Below are 25,209 nucleotides of genomic sequence, written 5' to 3' on the forward strand. Positions count from 1 at the left end.
TGTACATATATAATTAATATCAGATTGCTTATTATTGTGGGGAGAGGAGAGGAAAAAGGGAAAAGTAGAAAATTGGGAACTCAGGATCTTATAAAAGTGAATGTTGAAAACTATATTTATATGTAATTGAAAAAAAATAAACAACTACTAAGTGTATGGGGGGAATAAAACAATAGTCTCCAAAAACCACAACTGTGTTGATTGAATCCATTACATATTTATGTTATATAGTTTAGAACTGGATTCTTACTGTGACAAGCCAATCCTTTTGTACCTTGCTAATTAATTTACTCTGCCTCTTACCACAGTGATTTTCCAAGCCTTTTCATCCTTCCTCAAACTTCCCACAGCACTCCCATCCCACACTCTCTCTGCTGAGAACCTGTCCTTATACTTCACTGAAAAAATTGAGATTAATTCGTCAAAATCGCTAATTTTCCCTTATCTTCTCACATTCCCAAGATATCTTCCCTTACCATTCTCTCCTTTGCCTCTGTTTCATATGAAGATGCAATCCTTCTCTTTGCCAAGCCAACCCCTTTCTACATGCACAGTTGTACATTCCATTCCATCTTGTCTTCATTAGCAGATTCTCTCTCCCAATCTGTAACACATACACATACACACACATGCACATGCACACACATACACACACATTTTTCTCTCTCTGATGAAAGCTTTTCTGACCAAAGAGTCTATAAAATACAACCACTAAAATTTCATAACATCCTGGAACTTTGCATCAGAATGAAGTAGGGCTTTCTCTGATAGTCTGGAGAGATGGGTTAAGGACAGAGGGAATTTGGGATAGATGTGTTAGGATAGATAGATTCATGTTCTTTATGCAGATGTGTCACCGTTCCTCAGTTTCTGCCATTGTGGATATTTCTAATGTAATTTTGAATGTCTGCCTAAATGTATAAAGTCTGTCTCACATTTACCCAATCCTGTATACAGTATTTCCCTCAAGAATCTTTCTGCACAAATGTGAATGGAAAAGCAAATAGGTTGTGGCCAGCAGATGGCACTCCATGAACAAACAAGAAGTCAGCTCAGATTACATAATAAAGGAATAAAAGAAAAAAATATGTATTAGGTACATGCCTGCCTTATTCCTGCTTTCAAAGAATTTACATCTGAATAGGAGAAGATAACAAATAGGGAAGTCACAAACAGTAACTAGAGAGGAAAATTTTGGTCTGGGAAGACACAGGACAAGGATGGTAAGTGGAACCATAGGGATAACTCATTGTTATATCCTATCTAGGAATGGTACTGTTGACTTGATCATTATCCACAGAGCTAGAAAGAGTGTGAATAGGTAGGAGTAGAAAAGGCACATGCATGGCACAAAGAAGGTCAGAAGATAATAAAGTAGATCTGGATAAGGTAGATTTGGAAAAGAGAGACATAAGGATAAGAAGGAAAGCCGGAACCGTGGAGCAGTGGAGTACAGAGCGGCATGTAGAGCGGCAAATACAGACCTTACCAAGTCTTTACTAGTACTGTGAGTTGTCCAGACTGTGGAGGTCTAAGGGACAGGAGTAGACTCTTTGATAATACAACATTCTTTCCTAATTGGGAGATTAATCCCAGGATAGTGCTACAAATCTACAATAACTATACAAGTTTCTAGAGAAAGTAAGTCTCATTAGATGATGAGTTGCTTCATTCCCTAGAAATCCTAAATTCTTTTCCCACATTGGGGATGCTAACCTAAGGTAGCATTCAGAATCAGAACTACTATAAGGATTCCCAGGAGAGATGAGTTTTACTAAGAGTAAAAGTTTTTTTGTTTTTATTGTTCTTGTGTTTGGGCATGAATCTTTTTCTCTATTCTTTGATGTATATATACCATGATTTTCTCTGACTTCATTCTTTTAGAGTCAAGTTTGCTATATCTCCCCCTTAGGGTTCTCCGAAGGGGATTATGTGTATTTTTTTTTTTATCTGCCATCAACTCAAGTACCATTAGATGTGTTTTCCTCCCATTATTAAGGGTCTAGTGATTAGTACCATAAGTTTCATTTAACCACTGAAATCAGATTAGCTTTTACAAAGGGATATTTGCTTCAAAGATATAGCATAATTTAAACATACAAATATTTTCCCAACACATCAGGGCATATTGACTTATACTACCTTGATCTCTGAGATTGGGAATTAAGTTAAAAATTTAGCTCAGTTGCTATACAGCATTAGTCCCACCAAGTTCATATCTAGATACTATATGACTGCCAGATGAACTTGCATCTTAATTACTTTGGGCTAAGTTTCCAAAAGTCAGTCTCAAAAATTGCTTCATCATCCCATGGCACTTTTCTACAAAACTCAGACTCTGGAAAGATGGAATATTGAGATTCGCTCTATTGTCTTTGTTTCTCAGGCCATGAATGTGCTGCATTGACTGCCAACACAAATGATAGAATGCCATGGGTCCACTGGTCCTTTTGAACTCATAAAGTCATAAGCTTTATTCCCTTCACCAGGCACCAAGTTTTCCACAGAGTGCTAAGCCAAGATGAAAGACTGAAACTGACAGACCTTTTTGAATGACTCCATAGTCAATCAAAGAGCTTCCTTTTCAATATGTGATTAGTTAACCAGAACCAGTTATAGAATATCTGCACATGTTCCATGGTTTGTTTCTCCAAGATTTTTCCCTTACAGGAATCTTCTGGAAGTAGTTTATTAGCATCCTTCACATGGAGTGTGACATCTCCCTAGATTTCTCCCTGTGAAGACACCATCTGAGGCATTCTGAATCCCTATTAAATGTTTGTTTAACTTATTTTTAGTTTTGTGTTTTGTTAATCTGCTGCCTGCAATAGAACAGAGGATACCTGGAATAAAAAAGATTTATATTCAGAGATATTCCTAAGGCCTAACTTTAGATAGCAGCAAAAATGATTCATATAGATTTTGTCTAACCTTTCTATCCCCTAGGTATCTTAACAAAGTGTATTAGACAAAGTATGTACTGACTGAAATAAATGACAAAGCATTTACTAAGCATTTATTATGTGCTAAGTAAAGGGGATTTGTATAAAAGACCTAATTTCCTTAATCAGTGATATTCATGTTCAAAAACCTAGGAATCATATTTGACTACTCTTTCATTGCTTACATTTTGTTTATTATATCTTCACAATTTATCTTGCATCAGCTCTACTCCATTTCCATTGCTGCTGTCCTATATCTGAACAGCCTCTATGTTGGGCTGTTTTGTAGTCTCATACCTAGCTTCCCCAGCTTCCATGTCTTTTTTCTTCAAATCATCCTATTCATTGATGTCAGATTAGTCTTTTGTAAGTAGAGTTCTGATCAAGTCACTCCTCTGCTTAAACAGCTGATGACTCAGAATCACAGTGTTAGAGCTAGAAGGAAGCTTAGAGATTTTTGTTGTTCAACCCTCTTGTTTGACAGATAAGGAAACCAAGTGACTTAATGATTTCACATTGGTTAGCATCAATGGGAGATTTTAAAGGTCATCTTTATTTTATAAATTTTCTCATTTTATAGATGAAGAAATTGATGCCAAAAGACACATTAGCACTTCCTAGCTGTGTGACCTGGGCAAATCACTTAACTCCAATTGTCTCAGCAAAAAAAAAAAAAAAAAAAAAAAAAAAAAAAAAAAAAAAGGCTAAGTCCATCAGAATTGATCGTCTTAAAATCTTGTTAACAAAAAATTTACAAAGTGTTTTTATGTCAAATATTAAGAGAGGTATTATTAATCCCCATTTTACATGAGGAAATTGAAACCCAGAAAAGTTAATAGTTAATGGTGCACCTGACACTAAAACTTAGTGTCTTGATTTTTCATGTAATAGTTCAGCAAATATTTATTAATGATCCCTATCAATAAATCAATAAGTGTTATCATGAAATGGAAATTAGAGCTATCATTTATTGATACTAATAGTGAACGAACGAACTCAGGCTGCTAGATCCAATTTCTATTGGAAATAAGAATGAGTCAGGGTTATGCAACTGGGCAGCAAGCATGCACAAAGCCCACCAACTCATCTTTCCGCTTTCCGCGTACGTGTGTTAATACCCGCAGAGGTACGTGCAAAGTTCAATGGACTAGCGCCCAGGATTACCTAGCACGCGCCCGGAGCCACGCCTTTTATGAGAGTCCAGCCTCCAGCGTTGAAACCTGTTGCCATGACTACCACCTCCGCCTCCTCGCCACCCCGCGCCTTACGTACGCTCGGCGCTCCCTTGGCCGTGCCTGGCCGCAGTTCGGCGCTCTCCGCTCTCTCACTGCGCCTGCGTCGTTCTTCCCCTGCCAGTCACCTCGGCTCCGATCGGGAAGTGTCAAGCGGGAACCGGTCTCCGCAACAGCGGCAGCCGCCCGCCTCCGGAGCCCCAAGGTCTCCGGCCCTGGCCCGGGTGGGCCCAGCCGTCATGACGAACGGTGAGGCGGCATCTGGCGCGGGGAGGGGGGAGGGGAGACGTGGCAGGCCGAGGAGGAGGGGAGGCGGGCGGGGCCCGGACTGACGTGGCCGCTCTCCCCGCCCCCTCCTGGTCCCAAAACTTGGGGAGCCTACTCCCGGGGGACCGCTCTCCGCCCCTGGAAGGCCAGAGACACGGTCCGAGCCCGCGGGTGGTCGGACGGAACCGGTCACGGGGGATGGGGGAGGCGCCCCGAGCTCGCCAGTCTCCTCCCCCCCTTCCTCGCTGTCCCGGGCTGGGGGAGGGGGCTCCTATGTCGGCGTCCTGCGAGCGGAGCCTCCACAAGTTTGGAGCCTGGGGATTTAGGGCTGGAAAGGAACCAGACTCGTGCAGACGGTGAAACTGAGGCCCACAAGTGATCGTCAGTTGAATTGAGCGGGAGGGAGGCTCGGAGTCGGGAAACCCTGGGTTAGAAGTCTCTTCCTACTCCTTCACCCGCGGGGGGGTCCCGAACAAGTTAATGAGCCCTTTTCTCTGGTGTAAAATGACTGGCGATAGCGTCCGCCTGCTCTCTGGTCATTGGGAAGAGAAAATAGAATGATGTAAAGTGGTTTGCCACCGCGGCCGGGGGAACTGCTACCAACAGGAAGGATCGCAGTCGGGTCGTGTCCACATCCTTTGGTACCAAATCTTAGGCTATTGATGCTTATAAGTTTGTTAAATTAATCCAAGAAACAGTTTTGACCAGTTGATCATATCCAGACAGTCTGGATCTATTAAAGTGCTCCATAAACGTGGCATTATTATCATTACACTAATCAGTCTGGTAAGCAGAACTGTACCAAGCTGTGTCCAAGGAAATATTTCTGCCCTCAGAAACTGAAGATTGAATTCCATAGGAGGAAATGGGGAGGAGGGTGACCTCATGCCTTTTTTTCTAAGTAACCTGATAATTATCATACTGATTATCTTTTTATTCCCTCCCCCCCTTCGAGGGTAGGATCTGCCCCTGAAGCATTAAATGATCTTAGTAAGATAAAAATCCTTATATGTTCCTTTTCTGGTTTGCAGGGTGGAATGGTTAAAGCGCTGGGTCTGGCATCAGAAAGAATTCAACAAAAAGAGTTCAAATAGGGTCTCGGATACACACAAGCTGTATGATCTGGGGCAAATCACTTAACCCTGTTTGACTCAATTTCCATATCTATAAAATCAGAGAGGGAGAGGAAACTGGCCATCCACGCAGTGTCTCTGTCAAGAAAACCCCAAATGGTATCACGGAGTCAGACAAGACTAGCTCTAGGACAGAGGTTCAGTGCCCTTCGAAGGCAGTCTTCTGTGAGGCGGGCAGGGTAGACAGTAGTTTAAATGAAGGCCTAAAAACTTTTGTATGAGGGGTGGAGATATCGGGATTGTGTGTACTGCTGCATCCAACTGATGTAAAATTTTCCTTAGAACTAAAATTTGGTTTTATGGGTGGGAAATCTGAGATATAGACAAGGTCATAGATTGAGAGCTGAAAGAAAATACAAGAATTATTTAGTCCAAACTCCTTATTTTACTGGTGAGGAAACAGAGAGGTTAGTTAGGTTGGATTTGGACCGACTTGTTCCTTGGTGCTGATCCAGCATCTTTTCCTCTGCACCACCCTGCCATAAGGAAATCTCAAGTTGTAAGGGCATGAAATACAGAACTCAAGATCAGACCTTATTTTTTGTTATATTTATGGTTTGCTAAAGATTCCACTTTCTTTTTTTCTTTAAGAAGTTTGAGGTTTTTAGTATTAGATGTTCTGTATTCTGTCTAATAATACTCATAGTTGCTGTCTACTTATGGGCCAGTAATGATACATATATGAACTCTGGCCCCTTGAACTTTTCCATCTTCTCTAACCCATCATCCTAACAGAGCCAAATCTGATGTATTTAGCTGTAAACTTCCCTTTTCTTTGTATAGTTTTTTTTAAAAATGGGTGTATTATAACAAGAACGTGTTAAAAATGTCTCATGCCTTGTCAGTCTCTTGTCATGTCATGCATGGAAGCCTGATTTCAGAAAAACTGATGATTGGGTATTTCTTTTTTTAAACTGGGGAAGGGGCACTATTTTGTTAAATCTTATTTATGTTTCAGATAGTAAAAGTAACAAGTTTCACATTTAAATCTCAAATGCATTATTTATTAAATATTTGAAAAGATGGGTGTGTATATCTATATATCTCACTTGTTGGCAAGTTTCAATACTATCATTTGGGTGGCATTGTAAGAGAGGTGCTCCCTGGGTAGTCCTCTCAGGTGGTCTAATTTCAGAATTCTTGAGTCTGTCTGGCTAACGTAGTGTTCCTATTGATTCATATACAACACATTCTGCTTCCTGACTCTGGGCCTTCTAGCAGGGCTGCACTTCTTCATCTTCCTCTCTCAATCCTCGCTTCTTTCTTCTTCAAGACTCAGCTCAGGTGTCACCTGAGGCTTCTGATCCTCCCCAAATGCCAGTGTTTTCTCCCTCAAAATCAACTTTTAATTGCTTTGTATATATTATATATTTACATTACTTCTCTTTCCCCTTCTCTTCTACTCCCTCCCCCTAAACATGTAAGTTCCTTGGGAGAGACTCTAGACCTATTCCATTTTTTAAATTTATATCTCTAGCATATGTCTGACACATAGTAGTTGCTTAATAAATGTTTGTGAAATTAATAATTGATACCCATTGTTTTACCAAGCTAGTATAACCGGTGGAAAGTATAGGGTGGAAAAAAAAGTTGAAGTTGATTTAAAGAAGATGCTCTTTAAGAAACTTTTGAGAGTATTGGGGATCTATTTCATGCTCTTTCTTTCAACAAATATTTGTTGAAATTGAATTGAGGCAATGTTGCTAATACCAGAAAATTGTTTTCTGTTGTTAAAAGATGGCCTAGCCAGTTTATATTGTACATTATTCTGTTCATTCCCATTTAAAGGGAGCATCATCAGTCCTAGCTCAAGATACTGACTTTTCTACGAATAAGTGATGAGCCAAGTTTTGTTTCTTTTCCTTTCACAGTATATTCTTTGGATGGGATCCTGGTATTTGGTTTGCTGTTTGTTTGCACCTGTGCCTACTTCAAGAAGGTGCCTCGACTCAGGACCTGGCTGCTCTCAGAGAAGAAGGGAGTCTGGGGTGTGTTCTACAAAGGTGAGATTATGCTGGAATAGGAAAAGAAGATTTTTATTTTTATGGTAGCATTGAGGAATTTGCAAGAGGTGGGAAGGTTTATATGAGATGAGATTCAAGTTTTCAGAATATTTTGGTAGTGAAAAGAAGTTTTAAGAATCTAGAACTGGGAGAAATTCTTTTTCTGACATTTAGAATAGAAATGAGCATTAAAAATAGGAATAATTAGGAACTCAAGGATTTATTTTAATGCTTTGAACTTTCTGAAGAAGATGCAACATGTACATTTTAAAAATATTTGACAAAGAAATTTTTGACAAACCTTGAGTTTATTGGGAAGGCTATAATCCTAATAAAAGGATTTAAGCCAACTTTAAAATTTCCAACTCTAAGCAAGATAACCTAGAGTTTTCCTCCCTCTTAGGTTTTGACTTTCATTGTTCTTTGACTTTTTGGCCTCACTTTTGGTTCCTTTATCTGGAAGGCAATTTCTATAAGTGATTACTACCATGATAGCTAACAATAACAACAACAAATATGATAGCTAACATCTACCTAGCACTATGTGTCTAAGTGCTTTATAATTATTATTTAATTTCTTCTTCATAATAAAACTATAAATTAGGTGCTGTTCTTGTCCCTACTTTACAGATGAAGGAACTGAGACAAAAGAGTTAAGCAAAGTACACAAGTCATAGAGCTAAGTGTCTGAGACTGGATGTGAACCAGGGTTTTCTTGACTCCAGGACCACTGCTCTGAGCCTGAGTTGGGACATTAGGATTCTTTTCCTGGCTTCTCAAGACCTTGAGGAAGCTTTCTTGCTGTGATATAGTGGCCATCCCAGTTCATTGTGGCTGCCCAGTGACTTTCACAGAAGAGGAGGATTGGCTAGCAAGATTAAAAGTTGTAGCTCTTTTATTGGTGTGCTTTAATTGGCATAAGATTATGCTTGTGGTCTTCCTTGAAGTACCAAAGAACCACTGTTGACAAGGAAGATGAAAGGTTTCAAGGCAAGAGATACTTAGTTTCTCACTCACAGAGACAAACACAAAACTGTTCCTTAGATTCCTGAAAGAGACTGATTGGACTCAAATGCAGTGACTTTCAAGTCACTGGAGGTGCAAAGAGGGAGAGACTTATCTGCCTCTGAGAGTGGCTACACCCATGTTAAACCAAACTCTTGTCACTCCTCCTAGGTTGGGGTTGGGCTGCCTGAGCTTGAGGTTTCTTATTTCTTTCTTTCCTTCCTTCTTTGCACTACTCTCCATCCTCCCTTTTAACCTGGAGAAGTCAGAAATGGAGGATTCTAGAAGAGGAGCAAGGAAGAGTTTGCTAAGTAGAAAGAGGGGATAGATGCATCTATATTAGAGGCAGATTATGGCAGATACATCTCGTGGAGCTCAGGACCAAAAAACCTGAAACTTTTTTTGATGATACACTTGGGGTTTCAAAAGTGTTCATCAGAAAGTGAAAAATTGTTTGAAAGACAGAGGGTCATTTTGCTCTTTGCTTTTTTCCCCCCCCACAGCTGCTGTGATTGGAACCAGACTGCATGCTGCTGTGGCAATTGCCTGCATTGTGATGGCATTTTACGTTTTGTTTATAAAATGAACTCTAAGACGTCCAAACCGCCAACTGCCAGTCAAGGGGCCTGGGGCAAGAGGCCTCTCAGGGACTTATGCCCCCTGTAGAAGAGCTGGACTGAGATCAGCAAGCCACCCCCAGGATGACGCTGCATCCTCTGTCCCTGCCAGGCCTAGAAAAAGCTCCTCGGGATGACCGCTTGGGGGATTCCAGAAAGCCAATTTCTCTACCTTCCTCTGATCTGTTTATAAATTAATCCGCTGCAAAGAGTCTATGGTGTTCAGCTATATAGCACACCTCTTGGTGATAACATTACATACCTCTTGCTGAAGAGTACCTGTCATGTATTTTGTTCCTCAGCAGTTTTTCAGGATCTCTTAAAATTGAATAAGCCTGAGAAGAGTAGGAAGAGTAGCCTGGGCCATGATTTCTTGGGAGGGAGTATTTTTCAAGTCTCACTTTTTTCTCTGTTTAATCTGCATTAGGCAAATTGGATAAATGGAAGTTATGCAATGCCAAGGAAGAGTTTGGCTTTAGAAAGTTCTCTTTTTTATATCCATCTGAGGGTATAACAGAGAGACATTGCCTTCTGTGCACAAAGAGAGCAGACCAACTAGCTGGGTGCTGAATATGTGGGAGTTCTGCCAAGACAATCTTGGGGAATGGCTAAGGTTTGGGGAGGGCATATCTGTTTGCGGTCAGACCAGAAAGCCGAGATGTCCTAGAGAAGAGAAAGAGCTGGTAGCTCAGAAGCAGGCTTAGGGTTTTACCAGATTAAATGGTACATGGAGAATTAGTAAACTGTTGTTTTCCTTAAGCCTTGGTAGATTTTTCAAATTTCCTAAGTTTGAATACAATCATTAAAGAAGTTTGAAATGTAGCCGTTTGGGGGAGGGGGAACTTTAAAGGAAAGAACTTTTCAATTTATTTGCAATTGGGGGGGAACCTATCATATTACAAACATTTGTTATTAGATATTAGAAAGATTGGCATTTCTAGCCAAAATATAATAAGATCCATACTCATTGTTTGAAAAGACTAGGTTGTTAGGACAGTTCTCAATTACTTCTACTTTTGTCTGGCTACCTCTTGTCATCCCACATATACTTTTCTTGAAAACTGCTCTGGGAGGGGGTAAAAAAGGAAGAGTTGAGTCTGGGAACGGGGCAATGTGCTGCCATTTGGATGGTCTTCATCCACATATTGTTTCATAGTGTCTAGACATAGACAGGTTAAGCCTTTTTCATGTCTCTGAAATGAGTTTGAGATTAGGGGAGTTTTCCAGAAAGAATGGATGCTCAAGCCTGTTTAGAGAACTCCATGTTTTAAAAAAGTGTTGGCATTTCCACATCTCTACTTTGATCTACAGTGGCATCATTGGTCTTGATGAGGCCAGGGCTTCTGCATCAAAAATACTCTTATAACAAGGGCTGAACACATTAAATTACCTTGAACAACAAGTGTAGATTTGAGTCTGTTAATTATTTGTTTAGGTTAAAAAAAAGAAGTGGTTCTACTTTTCCTAAATCTCTCCGAAGGAAAGTTTTTTGTCCGTGCTTGTCGAGGGGAGAGTGGTAAGTTGTCTTTTATACCTGCTCCTTCCAAACCAGTAAAAACTGCTGGAAAGTAGGGTTTAGGCAAAATGAATATTGGCTTTAGACCCCCCAGCAGCAGTAGAAAGTCATCAAGACCCAACCAGAGCAGCCATCTATTGGGCTTGATCTATGGGAAGAATATGAGTGGATTATTCTGTGTTCTCTTGGGATTGATGGAATATTTGATAAGGAAAAAGTCCTCTTTTAAGTGACTGATATGAAAGGGAGGAATGAGATCCACCTGGTAGAAGTGAGCTTGGGATGGCTCACTAGAGACCCAGGTTCAGCACATTTTGCACATACTGAGTTCAGTAGCTTTAATGTATTTTCTTTTCCAATAGGACTAACATCTCTGAGGTTGGTGCTTAAAGCAGCTTCATAGATTAAACTAGTCCCGTTTTTCACAGCAGTTTGTCCAAACCAATCTATATGGCTTTTTAAGTTGATCAGCATGAACTTTTGAGGAGTTTTATTCTGAAATGTTTTTCTTACCAGAATGAACCAAAAATATACTAGGGGAACATAATTACTCACAGGAAGAAAATGCTCATTTGTGTTTTTCATAGCTTCACAATTCTTTATGTAAGTAGAGAACCAAGAACTCCCTAACCAAGTGAGTTTATCAGCTTAGCTAACATGTCCTACCACACAAAATCACAAACAAAAACACCAGAAAGCCATTCCTTTGGGCAGTGGTGAATTAGTGGCTGAGATAAGAACGGAGATGTCAATGTTGGGATTTCTGATGTTGACATCCAGTATAAAAATAGGATGATCACAAACCCCTCCTTTTTATGTCAGATGGATTGAGGAGGGCAGCTCCTTTTTTAAAGTTAAACAATTTTTTTACTTACCATTGTCTGTACAAATTCTTGAAAATAAAATCTCTTTCCCTACAGACTTTGTCTATTTCCATTTGTCTTATGCAGATTTTGTCTGCTTCAATATCTTTGAGTTCTTTGTCCTGAAGCCCAGGTCTGACTCTGGCACTCCCTGGCTCTATTCAAGATAAAAACCCAATACTTCTATTTGGCATTTCAGATCCTTTACACTGAAATCCTTCAGCTCCAGTTATCTTTTCAGACTTAGCTCAAGTTACTCCCTCTTGTGTATTCTACATTTCTGTTAAATTGGTCTATTTGTTGTTTCCCTAGTTTGACTTCTGTGTGCCTTTACAAGGATGTGGAAAGCTCTCTTCTAACCTCTGTCTCTTGGAGTTTCTAGATCCATTTAAACCCCAAGTCAAGGGTCACCTCTTGAATCTTTTCCAGAACCTGGATCATTCACATACCTACTCAGTGTTCTTCAACTCCAGAAATACTTTGTATATATTTTACTCAAGAATATAAGCTCTGTGAAGGGAAGAGCTGTTTTTGTCTTACTATCTCTACCAATTGGCCCAGCCCCTGGCTTCATAAATATTAGTTGGATACTACTAAAGAGGGTAATACCTGATGATGTAATAACATGTTTTTGTGGTATGATTTGAAGTTTCCCAAAAAAAGCTCCTTGTGGGGGAAAATATAACAGCTTTCCTATAAATGGTATTTGAGAGAAGCAGCTAAGGAGTTCATTGGATAGAGTAGAATGCCAGACCTCTTTCTGAGCTCAAATCTAGCTTCAGACATTTAATAGCTAGGTTTCCATGGATAAGTCACTTAATCCCGTTTGTCTCAGTTTCCTTATTTGTAAAATGATCTGGAGAAGGAAATTGCAAACAACTTTGCTTAAGAAAATCCCAAATGGGTCATATGTCAAAAAACTGAAAAATGACTCAATAACGAACACAAATCAACAAATCTTGGTGATAATGAACAAGAATTTTGTTAATCATTTAGTACCAGGCACTATGTTAAGCATTGGGAATAAAAGCAAAAACTTCCTATCATCAAAGAACTTAAAAAGGTTTAAACTTTTTCCACTTATAATTCATTTTGCCCCCCAAAATTTTACATGGTGTTGGGTATATAGATTTATGAAATAGATATACAAATCAAACACTGATAAATCAACTTCATGACCCTCACATTCTTTGGATGCTCCCAAAGATTGAGACCCCATATGGGGTTGTGAACTACAGTTTTAGAAAGTTGGGGGGGTAGACTGACAGGAACATAATTGGAAGATATCCTCAGAAGGGAAAGCAGTAGGAAGTGAAAGATCAGGACAGGCTTCTTGCTCTAGGTGGTCTTTGTGGCTGACTCTTGGATGAAGTCAAAGATTCTAAGAGGCTAATAGGAGGGAGAGTTCTGGCCACAGAGGACCACGAGATGGAACAGAGGACTGGCAAGTGGAGAGTTTGTGAAGGAAAATAATTTGTAGAAAGACTAGAAAATTAGGAATGGTCAAATCAGGAAGAACTTTAAAGGCTAGAAGAGGATATAATTGATCTTGGAGTAATAATGAACCACTTAGTTTCCTAAGTATGTGTATGGGGGGAGAAGTGACATAATCTGAGATAAAAGGTCCATGGCAGCTGTGTGGAGGCTGGAGTAGAGCAGGAAGAGACTTGAGGCAGAAAGACTGATTAAACTATATTAGACAATAGACAAGAGATGATGAGACCTGTGGCTGTGTGAGGGGACAATATGAGAAAGAGATGAGAGATACTAAGGGGAAAGAAAAGACAGGTTTCAGCAACTGATTGGAAATGTGAGTTGAGAGGAGGCAAGAATGTTATAAAGTTCAGATGTGGAGGCCTGAAAGAACTGTGTTGCCTTTACTAGTAATGGCGAGGATAGTGGTTGATGCTTTGGGCATCTTGAGTTTGAGGTGACTACAGAATGTCCAGTTCAGAATGTCTAATAGGGGCAACTAGATGGTACCAGTCAGGAAGACCTGAGTTGAAATCTATGACTTTTAACACTTACTAGCAGTGTGATCCTGGGCAAGTCATGTTTGCCTGCAAAATATAAAGTCCAGTCAGCTAGTGATGCAGGGCTGGAGCTCACAGGAAAGAATAGGCCTAAACATATAGCTCTGGGGATCACCTATAGGATGATAATGATATTTTTGTGTATGTGGATGTGTATAGACACATGTTATACACATGTTTATAACTTGTATATTAAATATATTTTACTTATATATGATAATAGCATTTATAGTTATAATAGCTAGCTTTAAGTTTGCAAAGCTCTTTATAGATTGTTCTCCCATTTGGTCTTCATAACAATCTTATGAATTAGGTGCTTTTTTATTATCCTCCTTTTACATTTAAAGAAGCGTTCTAAGAATGGGTAATTGGCTTGCCCAGGATCACACAAATAAATGTATGAGACAGAATTTGAGTCCAGGTTCAACAATATTCATTACACCACCTGGCTCTAATTAACAGGTTTGGTAGGACCAGATAAGTATTTTTTAAGGATGGGGTGATGAACATTTTTATAGGCAACAAGGAAAAAACCAGGAAAGGGGAGAGATTTTTTTTTTTTAATTAGAGATAAAGACAGTGATTCAAGAAGCAAATCTGCTGGATGGAATGATAAAAGTTGAGTTTTAAAGTTTTTATAGCGTGGTTGGTTTTGGCTCAGAGAACTACTACTTCATCAAAGACCAGAACAAAGGAGAAGGTAGTGGGTGACATAGATCATCATTGAAAAAAAGGGAGGAAAAAGGAGCACTTCTTAGTGAATAGACTTAATTTTTTCACTGAAGTATGAGATCCTTAGCTAAGATGAGGGCAATCAGGCTTGGAAAAAGAAAAGGTTTGAAATAACCATTGTTGTGAGTAGGATAGGAACCTAATAAAAAGGAGCAAAATGCCTTGCTGGAAGGAGGAATCAGTTGGGATTAGGCAGCATACATTTGTAGTAAACTCAATCATCCTAGTTTCCTGACTTTTTTGTTCTCCAAAACGGACCACAGACATCTGGAGGCTGATGTCTTGATTTGCAAGTGAATTGGATTTAAGTGAGGTAATGGCCTCTCATGTAAGTAGCAGTGAAGGAGGTGGGTAGCCTAGATGTGATTGGTGAAAGGACTGAAGGACAAAGGATGCCAAAATAGAAAATAATGTTGAGTTGAACTGTCTCATCAAGAGTTGGCCAAGGTGATAACCTGGAAAAGTATTGAAAAATGGAGAAACTGGAGGACAAATAAGTTTAGGAATCATAAGCCATGGAGAGAGATGGAATGAAAAAAATATTATGATCCAATAGAGGAAATTAGGAGTTCTTGAACACAAAAGCAGAACAATTGTGGGTAATGGCAAAATCAAGAGTATGACCACTTCTGTGTATAGCTGAGATATTAAGTAGATCATGGAAGCTGAGTAGCTTGAGAAATTGGAAAGTTAGGATATTTGAAGGAACATCAGCATATATGTTGAAGTGTTCTAGGAGGAAGGCAGGAGTTGAGAAGATTATGACTATTACTCAGTCAAGAAAGAGGGATGGAATTGTGAAGGGAAGGGGATTAAGTGGAGAATTTGGAAACTGTGAACCTCAAAGAAGGAAAGGTTGCTGAATGATGGAAGAGAGAGAATCTGAAAAAGTAAGGAATACTCCAGCTTGACAGCCAGAGTGTGTGTGTGTGTGTGCGCGTATGTATATGTTGAGGGTTAGGAGGGGTGGATGACAGACAGTATGGCCAGTACTGAAGAGGACAACCAGGGATTCATTATCATCTGGGTGAAGCCAGGTGTCGGTGAGAGCCAGTAGATGGAAGGAGCAAGAAGAGGTTAAAAATGAAAGGGAATTGGTTAATTATGGAGCAGGAGTTCCAGGTGGCACTATGGAGGGGTGGGCAGATCTGGAGTAGGATATGGAAGGAGGGTATAAGGTTGATGTGGATGGAGCCCCTCCTGGCAAGTACAAGCAGAGTCTGGTGGTTTGGAGGCCTCTGGGAGCCTGGCCACAATATTTAAATTGTTCTTTATGGTTTACAAAGAACTTTCCTCACTAGAAGCCTGAGAAGTGGGCAGTGGACATACTATCATCTATATTAGAGCTGAGTAAATTGTGTGTTGCCATAACCATAAAGCTAGGATTACACAAGCCTCAGGTCTCCTGACTCCCAAATTCAGTACTTTTTGTATGGTACCTTATTATCTCCACATAGAACTGGTTTATCAGGTGGTGCTGGGCCAAGAGTCAGGAGCACTCATCTTCCTGGTCCCAGAAGAATAGATAGATAAGAAAACATACCTTCTTTCTCTAAGCAAAGAGATTGGATCTCAGATGTAGAATACTGCACACACCCTGTCAGACACTATCCCACCTATCAATTGCTTTTCTTTAACTGTTTTTCTTTGCTAGAAGAGAACATTACATGCTTGGAGGGTTGGAACAGGGAGAAAGGGGATAATCAGAAATAACTCTAATGTAACAATAAAAGTCATCCATAAAACTTTGTTTTTAAATTATGATATCATGGGAAAAGTCACTTTATTCAATTAGCTAGCCAATCACCTAACAAAGCCTTTCATAACGCCACAGGCACATTTGAATGGTGAGGGGAAATGTTTCCCTGCTGGGCAGCTTGGATTAGCCAGGGAGCAGTAGGATGATGAGAGTAGAAAGTAGAAACCCTGCAAATTTTACATGTTGTGTACATCTTGTCAGAGATTAGTCCTGACTTTAGCTTTGTGAACTTGGATAAAGCATTTATGCTTCTGTCATATAATCTTGCTATTGCCGTGTATAATAATCTTCTGGTTCTGCTTATTTCACTCAGCATCAGTTCATGTAAGTCTCTCCAGGCCTTTCTGAAATCCTCCTGCTGGTCATTTCTTACAGAGCAATATTATTCCATAACATTCATATACCACAATTTATTCAGCCATTCTCCAATTGATGGGCATCCACTCATTTTCCAGTTTCTTCCACTACAAAAAGGGCTGCCACAAACATTTTTGCACATACAGGTCCTTTTCCCTTCTTTAAGATCTCTTTGGGATATAAGCCCAGTAGAAACATTGCTAGGTCAAAGGATATGCACAGTTTGATAACTTTTTGACCAGTTCCAAATTGCTCTGCAGAATGATTGCATCCGTTTACAACTCCACCAACAATGCATCAGTGTCCCAGTTTTCCCACGTCCCCTCCAACTTTCATCATTATCTTTTCCTGTCATCTTAGACAATCTGACAGGTGTGTAGTGGTATCTCAGAGTTGTCTTAATTTGCATTTCTCTTATCAATAGTGATTTGGAGCACCTTTTCATATGTCTACAAATAGTTTCAATTTCATCTGAAAATTGTTCATATCCTTTGACCATTTATCAATTAGAGAATGGCTTGAACTATTATAAATTTGAGTCAATTTTCTATATATTTTAGAAATGAGACCTTTATCAGATCCTTTGGATGTAAAAATGTTTTCCCAATTTAATGCTTCTCTTCTTGTCTGTATTTAGTTTTGTTTGTATAAAATTTTTTTAACTTAATATAATCAAAATTATCTGTTTTGTGAACAATAATGATCTCTAGTTCTTCTTTGGTCATAAATTTCTTCCTCCTCCACAAATCCGAGAGATAAACTATCCTATATTCTTTTAATTTGTTTATAATATCATTCTTTATGTCTAGATCATGAACCCATTTCGACCTTATCTTGGTATATGGTGTTAGGTGTGGGTCTGTGCCTACTTTCTGCTATACTAGTTTCCAATTTTCCCAGCAGTTTTTGTCAAATAGTGAATTCTTATCCTAAAAGTTGGGACCTTTGGGTTTGTCAAATACTAGATTGCTATAGTCATTGACTATTTTGTTCTATGAACCTAAACTATTCCACTGATCAACTTCTCTATTTCTTAGCCAGTACCAAATGATTTTGATAACTGATTTATAATATAGTTTTATATCTGGTACAGCTAGGTTGCCTTCATTTGTAAAGCTTTTTATTTTTAAAACACATGCATAGATAACTTTCAGCATTCACCCTTGCAAAATCTTGTGTTTGGATAAAGCAGTTAAAAAGCACTTTCATTTTTTTTTTCCTTTTAATAAAATTTATTTGTCTTCTTTGAGGGCAGGGAGCTGACACTATCCTTTTAGCTAAGGATGCCACTGATTAATAATATACATATTAAAGTTTACAAAGCATTTTCCTAACAAGCCTATTATAGCAGATAATGCTAGTATTATCCTCTCTTCATAAATGAAATTGATCAATGGAAACAGCATCTTAAAAAAAATAAAACTTCAATAGGTATTTTGTGTTTTTACATCACCTACATTTCCCATTCATCTCTCCTCCTCCCAGTGAGTCATACCTGATAAGAAGAGATATGGAGTGTTTCTGTAATTTCATTCCTGTATAAAGGAATAGGTGAGGAAAATCCCTTTACTAGTGCTGGTAGGTATTTTTTCTACAACTTAAAGTTTTAAACAGTTGCCTAAATTTTGAGAAGTTAAATAATTTGAATAAGACCACATAGTCAGAATTTGTCAGAGATAGGACTTGAGCCCAGGCTTTCCTGGTTCTAAAGCCATGATGCCTTTTGTCCCTTATAATAAGAGATGAAAACAATGTTCAAAATTAAGAAACACTGAAAAGGTCTGGGGTTGTACATAATGCCTCACCACCACAATCCGTTACTTCTGCAAGGAAAAGATGGAGTATAAAGGCATGTAGCTTTAACAAACTTATTTTTATTGATATCTTTTGTGTTCACAATGCCCAATAGGCGGTTTCCCTCTTGTCAAACCATTCCTGTGACAAAGAAAATAAAGTTCACAAAACTCACCACCATATATGGAAAGCCTGGTGTATAGTATGCCATGTGTCACAGTCACGGCTATCCACCTCCTCAAAAAAAGGAGTGGAGGGAAGTGTTTCTCTTTGCTCTTTGGAGTTAAGCTTAGTTCTTATAATTTTGAGTCATTCCATTTCAATTGTTTCCATTTACGTTTATAGTCGTGCTTTTCTTTTATTTTTTTTTGCTTGCTTATTTTGTATCAGTTCATAAAAAACATATATTTTCTTTCTTTTTTTTTTTTTTTAATTTAATAGTTTTTATTTACCGGATACATGCATGGGTAATTGCCAAACCTTTCGTTCTAATTTTTCCCCTCCTTCCCCCCCCCCCATGGCAAGTTGACCAATACATGTTAAATATGTTAAAGTATAAATTAAATACAATATATGTACACATGTCCAAACAGCTGAAAAACATATATTTTCAAAGCAGGACCTAAGTAACTATCTCAGATCTGATGCTTGGATTTTATTGAATTGTCACAATTATTAAAGGAGAAGAATTTAGTAGAGGGAAAAAGCATGTGACTGCTGCGGCAGGGACTCCATCAAAATCAGTAAACATACCCTGAATACTTTTTTTCTTTAAAGCACTGGGCGTATAAGAAGGAGCGCGGCAATCTGGCTTTGGGGAATTTACATTCCAGACGAGTAAATTCCTCTCCAAATATACAAAGTATATCCAGAAAAAAAGATTAACTGTAGCGACGGACTCGGGAAGAATTAGGCCGCCAGTGCTTTAGCGAAATAAAAGTCAGGAGAGACGGGAGATTCAAAGCCTTCGATGTTCACTACTGGTATCATCTCATCTGTTACTGGGACAATATGCCCGCAGTCCCTCTCTCACGGAGAAGCAGCAGGGATGGAGGAGGGTAAGCTTTGGAGTACGGAAGTTCGGCTCAGGTTCTGAAGACAACTGGCCATATATCCCCCAGACAATTAGCTAAACCTTGCAGGGTCACCTCTAGGACTCCCGGCGGCTGAGCGTATTGGTGGAGGTCATTTTCCATACCAGGAGTTTCCTACCCTCAAATCACAGTTCCTGGTCAAAAATAGCTCTTCTCTCCGTATTATTGGGAAGCGAACTCTTTGTAAAGATTGTACCGCTATATGCTATTTAATTCCAAAGCATTTATAACGAATTCATTATTTTACGCTTTCCCCTGAACTTGAAGTTTTCAATAGGGAACTAGGCTTCCTTATCAGTTAACAGCCCTACTGGTTCCCCTGTCTCAACGCCAGGAGGCAGCGCTTGCTGACGGATAGAAGGCGCTCCATCCGGCGAGCTCTATGGCTATTCCCATAATCCCTCGAGACGGGGGCGGGGCGGAAAAGGAACAAATCTATAAAAGGCGCTTCCGGAAGAAGTTGGCTTTTATAGGTGGGATCTCGGTCTTGGTAGCGGTAAGGCTCGAACATGCGGGGTGCTTGGTGTGCGTGAGGTGGCTGAGTTTAGCGTGCAAGGACGCGTGCAAGGCGAGCGGGTGTGCGTGCGAGTCCCGAGTGTGAGTGTGCAAGGCGAGTGCGTGCTCGTGTGCCGAGCCGAGCCCTTCTTGACTCTTCCCCCCCCTACACTCTGATCTTATTTGATCGGGTCGCGCTCCCGCCTCGCCGGCCCGGCCCGAGATGAGAAGCTCTCCTCCCGCGAAGCCCTGGCCCACCCGGGCCAAGGCGCTGTGCGGCGAGGCCTATGCAAGCAGGCGGCGGCCGCTCCCGGGCTCCCCGAGCCGGCTCTTCCGGGGGTCGGCCCGGCCGGGCGCTCAGAAGTGATGAGTTGATCAGATAGACGAGGCGGGGCTCGCCCCTGCCCTTGAGTATCGAGGCGATTCTGATCTGAGCGATCCAGGCGCCCATCCCCCTGCTGTCTGGCGCAGGCAGCCCTCCGAGGACTTCCTGCTGTTCGGAGCCCTGGAGCGCCTGTGGGCCCCTCCTAAAGAGGGTGTCCTGGTGCGGGGGGGAGTCGCGCTGGAGGCTCCACGCGTCCTGGCCCGGCTTCCAGCCGCTTCCGCCAAATGAGGATTCGAATAGCGGCGGCTGTCTGTGCTCAATAGTAATACATCCACATAATTTAGTTGGTCGTAGAAGTGCTGACGTAGTCGGAGCACCGGCGTTGCCAATTGGTTACTTAACCCTAAACAAGTCCCCCATTTCCTCTGCGGGCTTCCATTTCCTGGCGGGAAAATGAAGGGTCTAGTCTAAATTGAGACCCTAAGATTTCTGAAGAGCTCTAGATCTGGCTTTTATGATGGCCTTCAGTAACAATGAACTTAACAAAAAGCCATTCCTTGTCCATTGTAGTGTGCCAGGTACTGGGGATACAGGAAAATATCGATGGAAAGCTTAGATTATATGGAGGAAACTTAAATAAGCTTGTTTCGTGTGTACATAAACATATAATAGAGTATACAGATCACATACCTATATTCTGTGATATATAAAGGAAGGAGGAAGCGGAGACACTAGATTAAAGTTTATCCTAAAAAGGCAGTGCAGAACCAGATTTTGAAGGACTCTTGTCAAGTCGCCAAGCATTTATTTAGGATTTATTCGTACCACATAAGCAACATTCTTCCTGCTTTCAAGTACCTCTTATTCTAATGGGAATAATATTATGTAAATGCTTAAAAACCGAATAGTGAAAGGAAATCTTAGAAGGTTCTGTGGAGAGTTGGTAAACTGGGAAAAGCTTAAAAGTGGAATTTAAATTGAGTCTTGACAAAAGCTAAAAGTGAAGAACATTCTGAACATGGGAAAAAGTCAATGCAAATGTGTGAGCCAGGGAAATGCGACTGTTCTTGTTTTTAAATTTAAACAAGTGCACAATAAAAAAAATTGCTATATACATAGCAGAACTTAAGAGGGGATTCAATATAAAGCAATATATTACCAATTCAAGAAAATCTATATGATAAATACATATTGTTTTCAAAATTGCCCACTTTGCTTCCTTGTAAGTTTCCTTTTGTTCTCTGCAGTAGACTTTTTTTTTCCCCCCTCTCTCATTTTTCCCTTTCCCACTCCAGGCAGCTTCTATATTTACATATATGTATATAGTTTAATATATTAAATACATGGAACATAATTTATAGATCTTTGTAAAGCTATACACGTGTATATAAATTTATACAAATCTACAATACACATGCATATATATATACATATGTATATGTATACATACATGCATATGCAAATATATAAGACCGCACTATGCTTAATTTCAGTTACCTATTTCTTTGAAGATGGATAGCATCTTCTAAGTCCAAGTTTTTCCATATTTTTCTAAATCAATCATCTCATTCTCTAGACCACAGCAGTATTTCCAACCCAATCACATTCTGTTGGAGAGATTATCTATAGAAATTTTTTCTTCCGTTTTTCTGCATTCCTTCTTCTATTGGCTGCATAGGTTTTATACCTAAGAATCTTTTAATTTTAATTTAAAAAATTAAAGGAAAATCCATTTTATATTTCAACAATGCTCTTAACTTATGTGATTTAAGGTCTGATACTACTAAATCTATGTTTCTTTCATATTCCCTTCTCCCTCTCTCCCCCCCACCCCGTTTTTTTTGAAGTTCATGACTTTGGTCTAAATGAACTAAATTTTTTTCTAACTCTGATAATTTTTTAGTAATTTAATTGAGATGACATTATGTAAATAGGTAAAATTGTATTATATTGGTTTTATCTACTTGTGAACAATTACTACAATTTAGTTCCAACTTTATTTGTATAAAAAGTGTTTTATGTTTATATTTGTATAGTTCCTGTGTCTGTTTTAATTGCTGTATTCTCAGGTATTTTATACTGCCTATTTTAAATGATCTAAAACATAACTTCTTTATCAGGAATTTGCAATCTAATGGAATGTGAAGTACACAAATAATTGATATGAAGGAGAGAGGAAGTTGCAAAGAAATAATGCAGGCAAGGTCCATAGAGGAATTTTAGAGAAAGACTTCACAGAGTAGTTGTAATGTTCTGTTCTGTAAATTGTAATCATTCTTGGGGGGCTTCTGGGAGCAGCCTTAGTTTCAGTTCAGTTCAGTAATCCCAAATGCAGCCAGGAGTTAAAAGTCCAAATCCTTTATTGTCTCTTCCAAAATCTTATCTCCTTCACTTGGGGTTCTGCTAGTTTTCTGGAGGTCTTCCTCTCTCTCCTTGGTTACCAAGAGCTCTTGCTGCTAGTCCTTTGTCTCTGCCAGCTTCAGCCTCTTCTCTTCCCAATGTCTCCAGCCAGCACAAAGGTGGAAGTGGGAATGAATCTTGACTCAATCTCCCAAAGTCCTCTCCCGAAGTTTTCTCTGGCCCTGAGAGCTTCTTGCTTATATGCTGTATATCAATCATCACATCACCAGGAAACCATTATTTGTTGTAGGATTAAATCAATGCTAAATTAGATTTAACCATTGTCTCCTCAGTTCCACTCAGTACCTTATTTCAAGTTCTGGCCCATAACATCTTGTAGGATCAAATCGACCATGCTAAATTAGATAATTATTGTCTCTATCCATTCCAGTGATTTAGCACCTTGTAAGAATTTTAACAAGTAGCATCATCTGATTTGGTTCTAGAAAAATAGATCTCAGTGTGAAGCTCTGAATAAGGAGGAGGTAGTAAATAAAGAGAGAGAGATGGGGAAGGGTAAAATAATAATAAGGGCCAAAAAACCACATTGGTTTGGTTGGAACAACATGGATTATTTTAAGAGGAATAATACTGAAATAAGATTGATATTTAGTCAGATTATGGAAAACCTTGAATATCAGGGTCAGCAATTTTGTTTTATTAGAGAGGCAGTGAAGAGCCAGTAAAAGTTTCTAAATTAAGTAAAGGACTGGCATAATAAGGCATAATGAAGATTATTCAAGGAATTAAGGAGGACACATTGGAGGCAGGAAATCCAAATTGGAAGCTGTTAAAATAAGTGAGAGAAGATAAACGTTTGAACTTGGTGACTTCGGTGGAAATGGAAGGTTGGGTATGAAAGTAGTTTTCACCTATAGAAATGATCCAATTTGACCTTGGAGAGTAAGGATAGAGATGGATCAATTGTGGCTCTGGAGTTTTACACCTAGGAGACTAACAGAAATCAGCTAGAGTTTGGGGTGTGGAGGATGAGATTACAAATTCGGTTTTAGATGCGTTCAAGTTCGGTTTCCTAGTGATATGATTGGTGTATACTCAGTGTATAGTATATAAACTAGAAGCTCTCAGGGCCAGAAAGGACAAGCACACTAGAAGCTCTCAGAGGCTAAGACAGATTCATTCCATCTTCTACCTTTGTTGTGGCTGGAAGCTGAAGCACAAACCCTTGGAAGTCGGGGAGATTCAGAAGCCAGAGAAGGTAGGCAGGCACAGAAACTCCTGGAACCAAGAAGAGAGATAGGCCTCCAAAAAAACTAGCAGAGCCCCAAGTGAAGGAGACAAGACTTTGAAGGACACAATAAAAGATTTGGACTTTAATCCCTGGCTGCACTTGTGATTACTGAACTGAAAGAAAGGCTACCTCCAGAGACCCCAAGGAAACATCAACAAGAGAAGATTACATTTTAGAGAAGAATAGTACAAATGGTAATGGTGATAAAAGATTTAGGGGTCATGTGAATAGTAGTAGTAAACATGAACTCCTGAAAATGGTGATCATCAGTGAAAGGGCATGGAAATACCATCTAAGCTAAAACCTTAAGAAACGTCAATACTTAAATGATTTTCAAAGTGAACCACCATGGGTTCTCAATAAAGATACCCAATCTTGCTCCATTTCCATTTCTATCTATCTCTTTGAGCTCAAGTTCTGTCTTCTTTCACTTTATGTTTTCTACCTTTCAATTTCACACTTTCACTCGTCTTTACATAGTTTGTCCTAATCATTAAGTCAAATTCCTTACCATTTCTATGAGCTAGAAACACAGATATAATGTAAACTCAGTTTCCCTGTGGTTACTTTCTTGGTAGAAAAATGCCAACTGTCAGGATGAAATTGCTAGCTGCTCTGATGCCCAGAAACCAAAACTTTCTTAGTTCTGGATTTTATAGTAAATCGAATCTCCTGGACTGCTGTTTGAATGTTCTGATTAGATTAGACCACTAACTCAACAGCTTAAGCAATTGTTCTTCCCTCACTGGATCCCCAAATAATTGATACAACTGAATGACAAAAGGATGGGCTGATTTAATTTTCTATGCCTTGTACTGAGCTGTCTCTATGTATTCTCCATTCTCTTTATTATGTAAGTGTACTACACCACAGATTCCCTTCTCTGACTCATTAATGGTAGTCTAAATTTTCTTTCTATTTGAATAGCAAAATGATACAAGAGATGTCAGGACAAGCGCTGAATAATGTTATATATTGAAGAATGTTGCTTCTTTACAAGTTATTAGTCTTAGGATTTCATATTACATAAGTCACATGCAAGGGAAACTTTTCTTTAAGGAAATTGTGGTAAGAGAAAATAAAGAAGCAGAGCCCAAAATCTTGGACTTGAAATCCTAATTGGAAGACTAATAGAACTGGACAAAGAATGCATCCTCGGACCTCCAAATTAAACACCAGTAACTCACATATGGGGGAAAAATATTGCATATTCCTGGAGCTTATGTTTGAGAATGAAGAGATCCGGTGTCTAGAGCCACATAAACTGCTTCTTGTTTAGTCATTTCTGACTTCATGACCCCATTTGGAGTGTTCCTGGCAAAGATCCTGAGAATTGTTTTTGCCATTTTTTCCTCTAGTTCATTTTACAGAAGAAAAAAACAAGGCAAAT

At 39.4% G+C, this 25,209-nt stretch overlaps 1 protein-coding gene and 1 non-coding gene across 2 annotated transcripts; both read left to right on the forward strand.

Annotated features, from left to right (window-relative positions):
* The first annotated feature begins 4,218 nt into the window (after window positions 1–4,218).
* TMEM167B (transmembrane protein 167B) lies at window positions 4,219–11,634 on the forward strand. The gene is made up of 3 exons (XM_074262885.1): window positions 4,219–4,423; window positions 7,446–7,577; window positions 9,086–11,634. Exons 1-3 carry the CDS (start codon window positions 4,414–4,416, stop codon window positions 9,166–9,168), a joined length of 225 nt encoding a protein of 74 aa, XP_074118986.1. The 5' UTR covers window positions 4,219–4,413; the 3' UTR covers window positions 9,169–11,634.
* An 8,201-nt stretch (window positions 11,635–19,835) lies between these two features.
* LOC141542094 (small Cajal body-specific RNA 2) lies at window positions 19,836–20,276 on the forward strand. Its single transcript, XR_012482096.1, has one exon.
* The last annotated feature ends 4,933 nt before the right edge of the window (window positions 20,277–25,209 follow it).

This window comes from Sminthopsis crassicaudata, chromosome 4 (assembly GCF_048593235.1).
Source record: "Sminthopsis crassicaudata isolate SCR6 chromosome 4, ASM4859323v1, whole genome shotgun sequence".
Classification (NCBI taxonomy): Eukaryota; Metazoa; Chordata; class Mammalia; order Dasyuromorphia; family Dasyuridae; genus Sminthopsis; species Sminthopsis crassicaudata.

Bases quoted from the DNA above. Each gene is read 5' to 3' on its own strand.
- TMEM167B (XM_074262885.1), top strand. The intron at 7,578-9,085 runs GTGAGATTATGC...CCCCCCCCACAG, and splicing joins CTGGGGTGTGTTCTACAAAG to CTGCTGTGATTGGAACCAGA.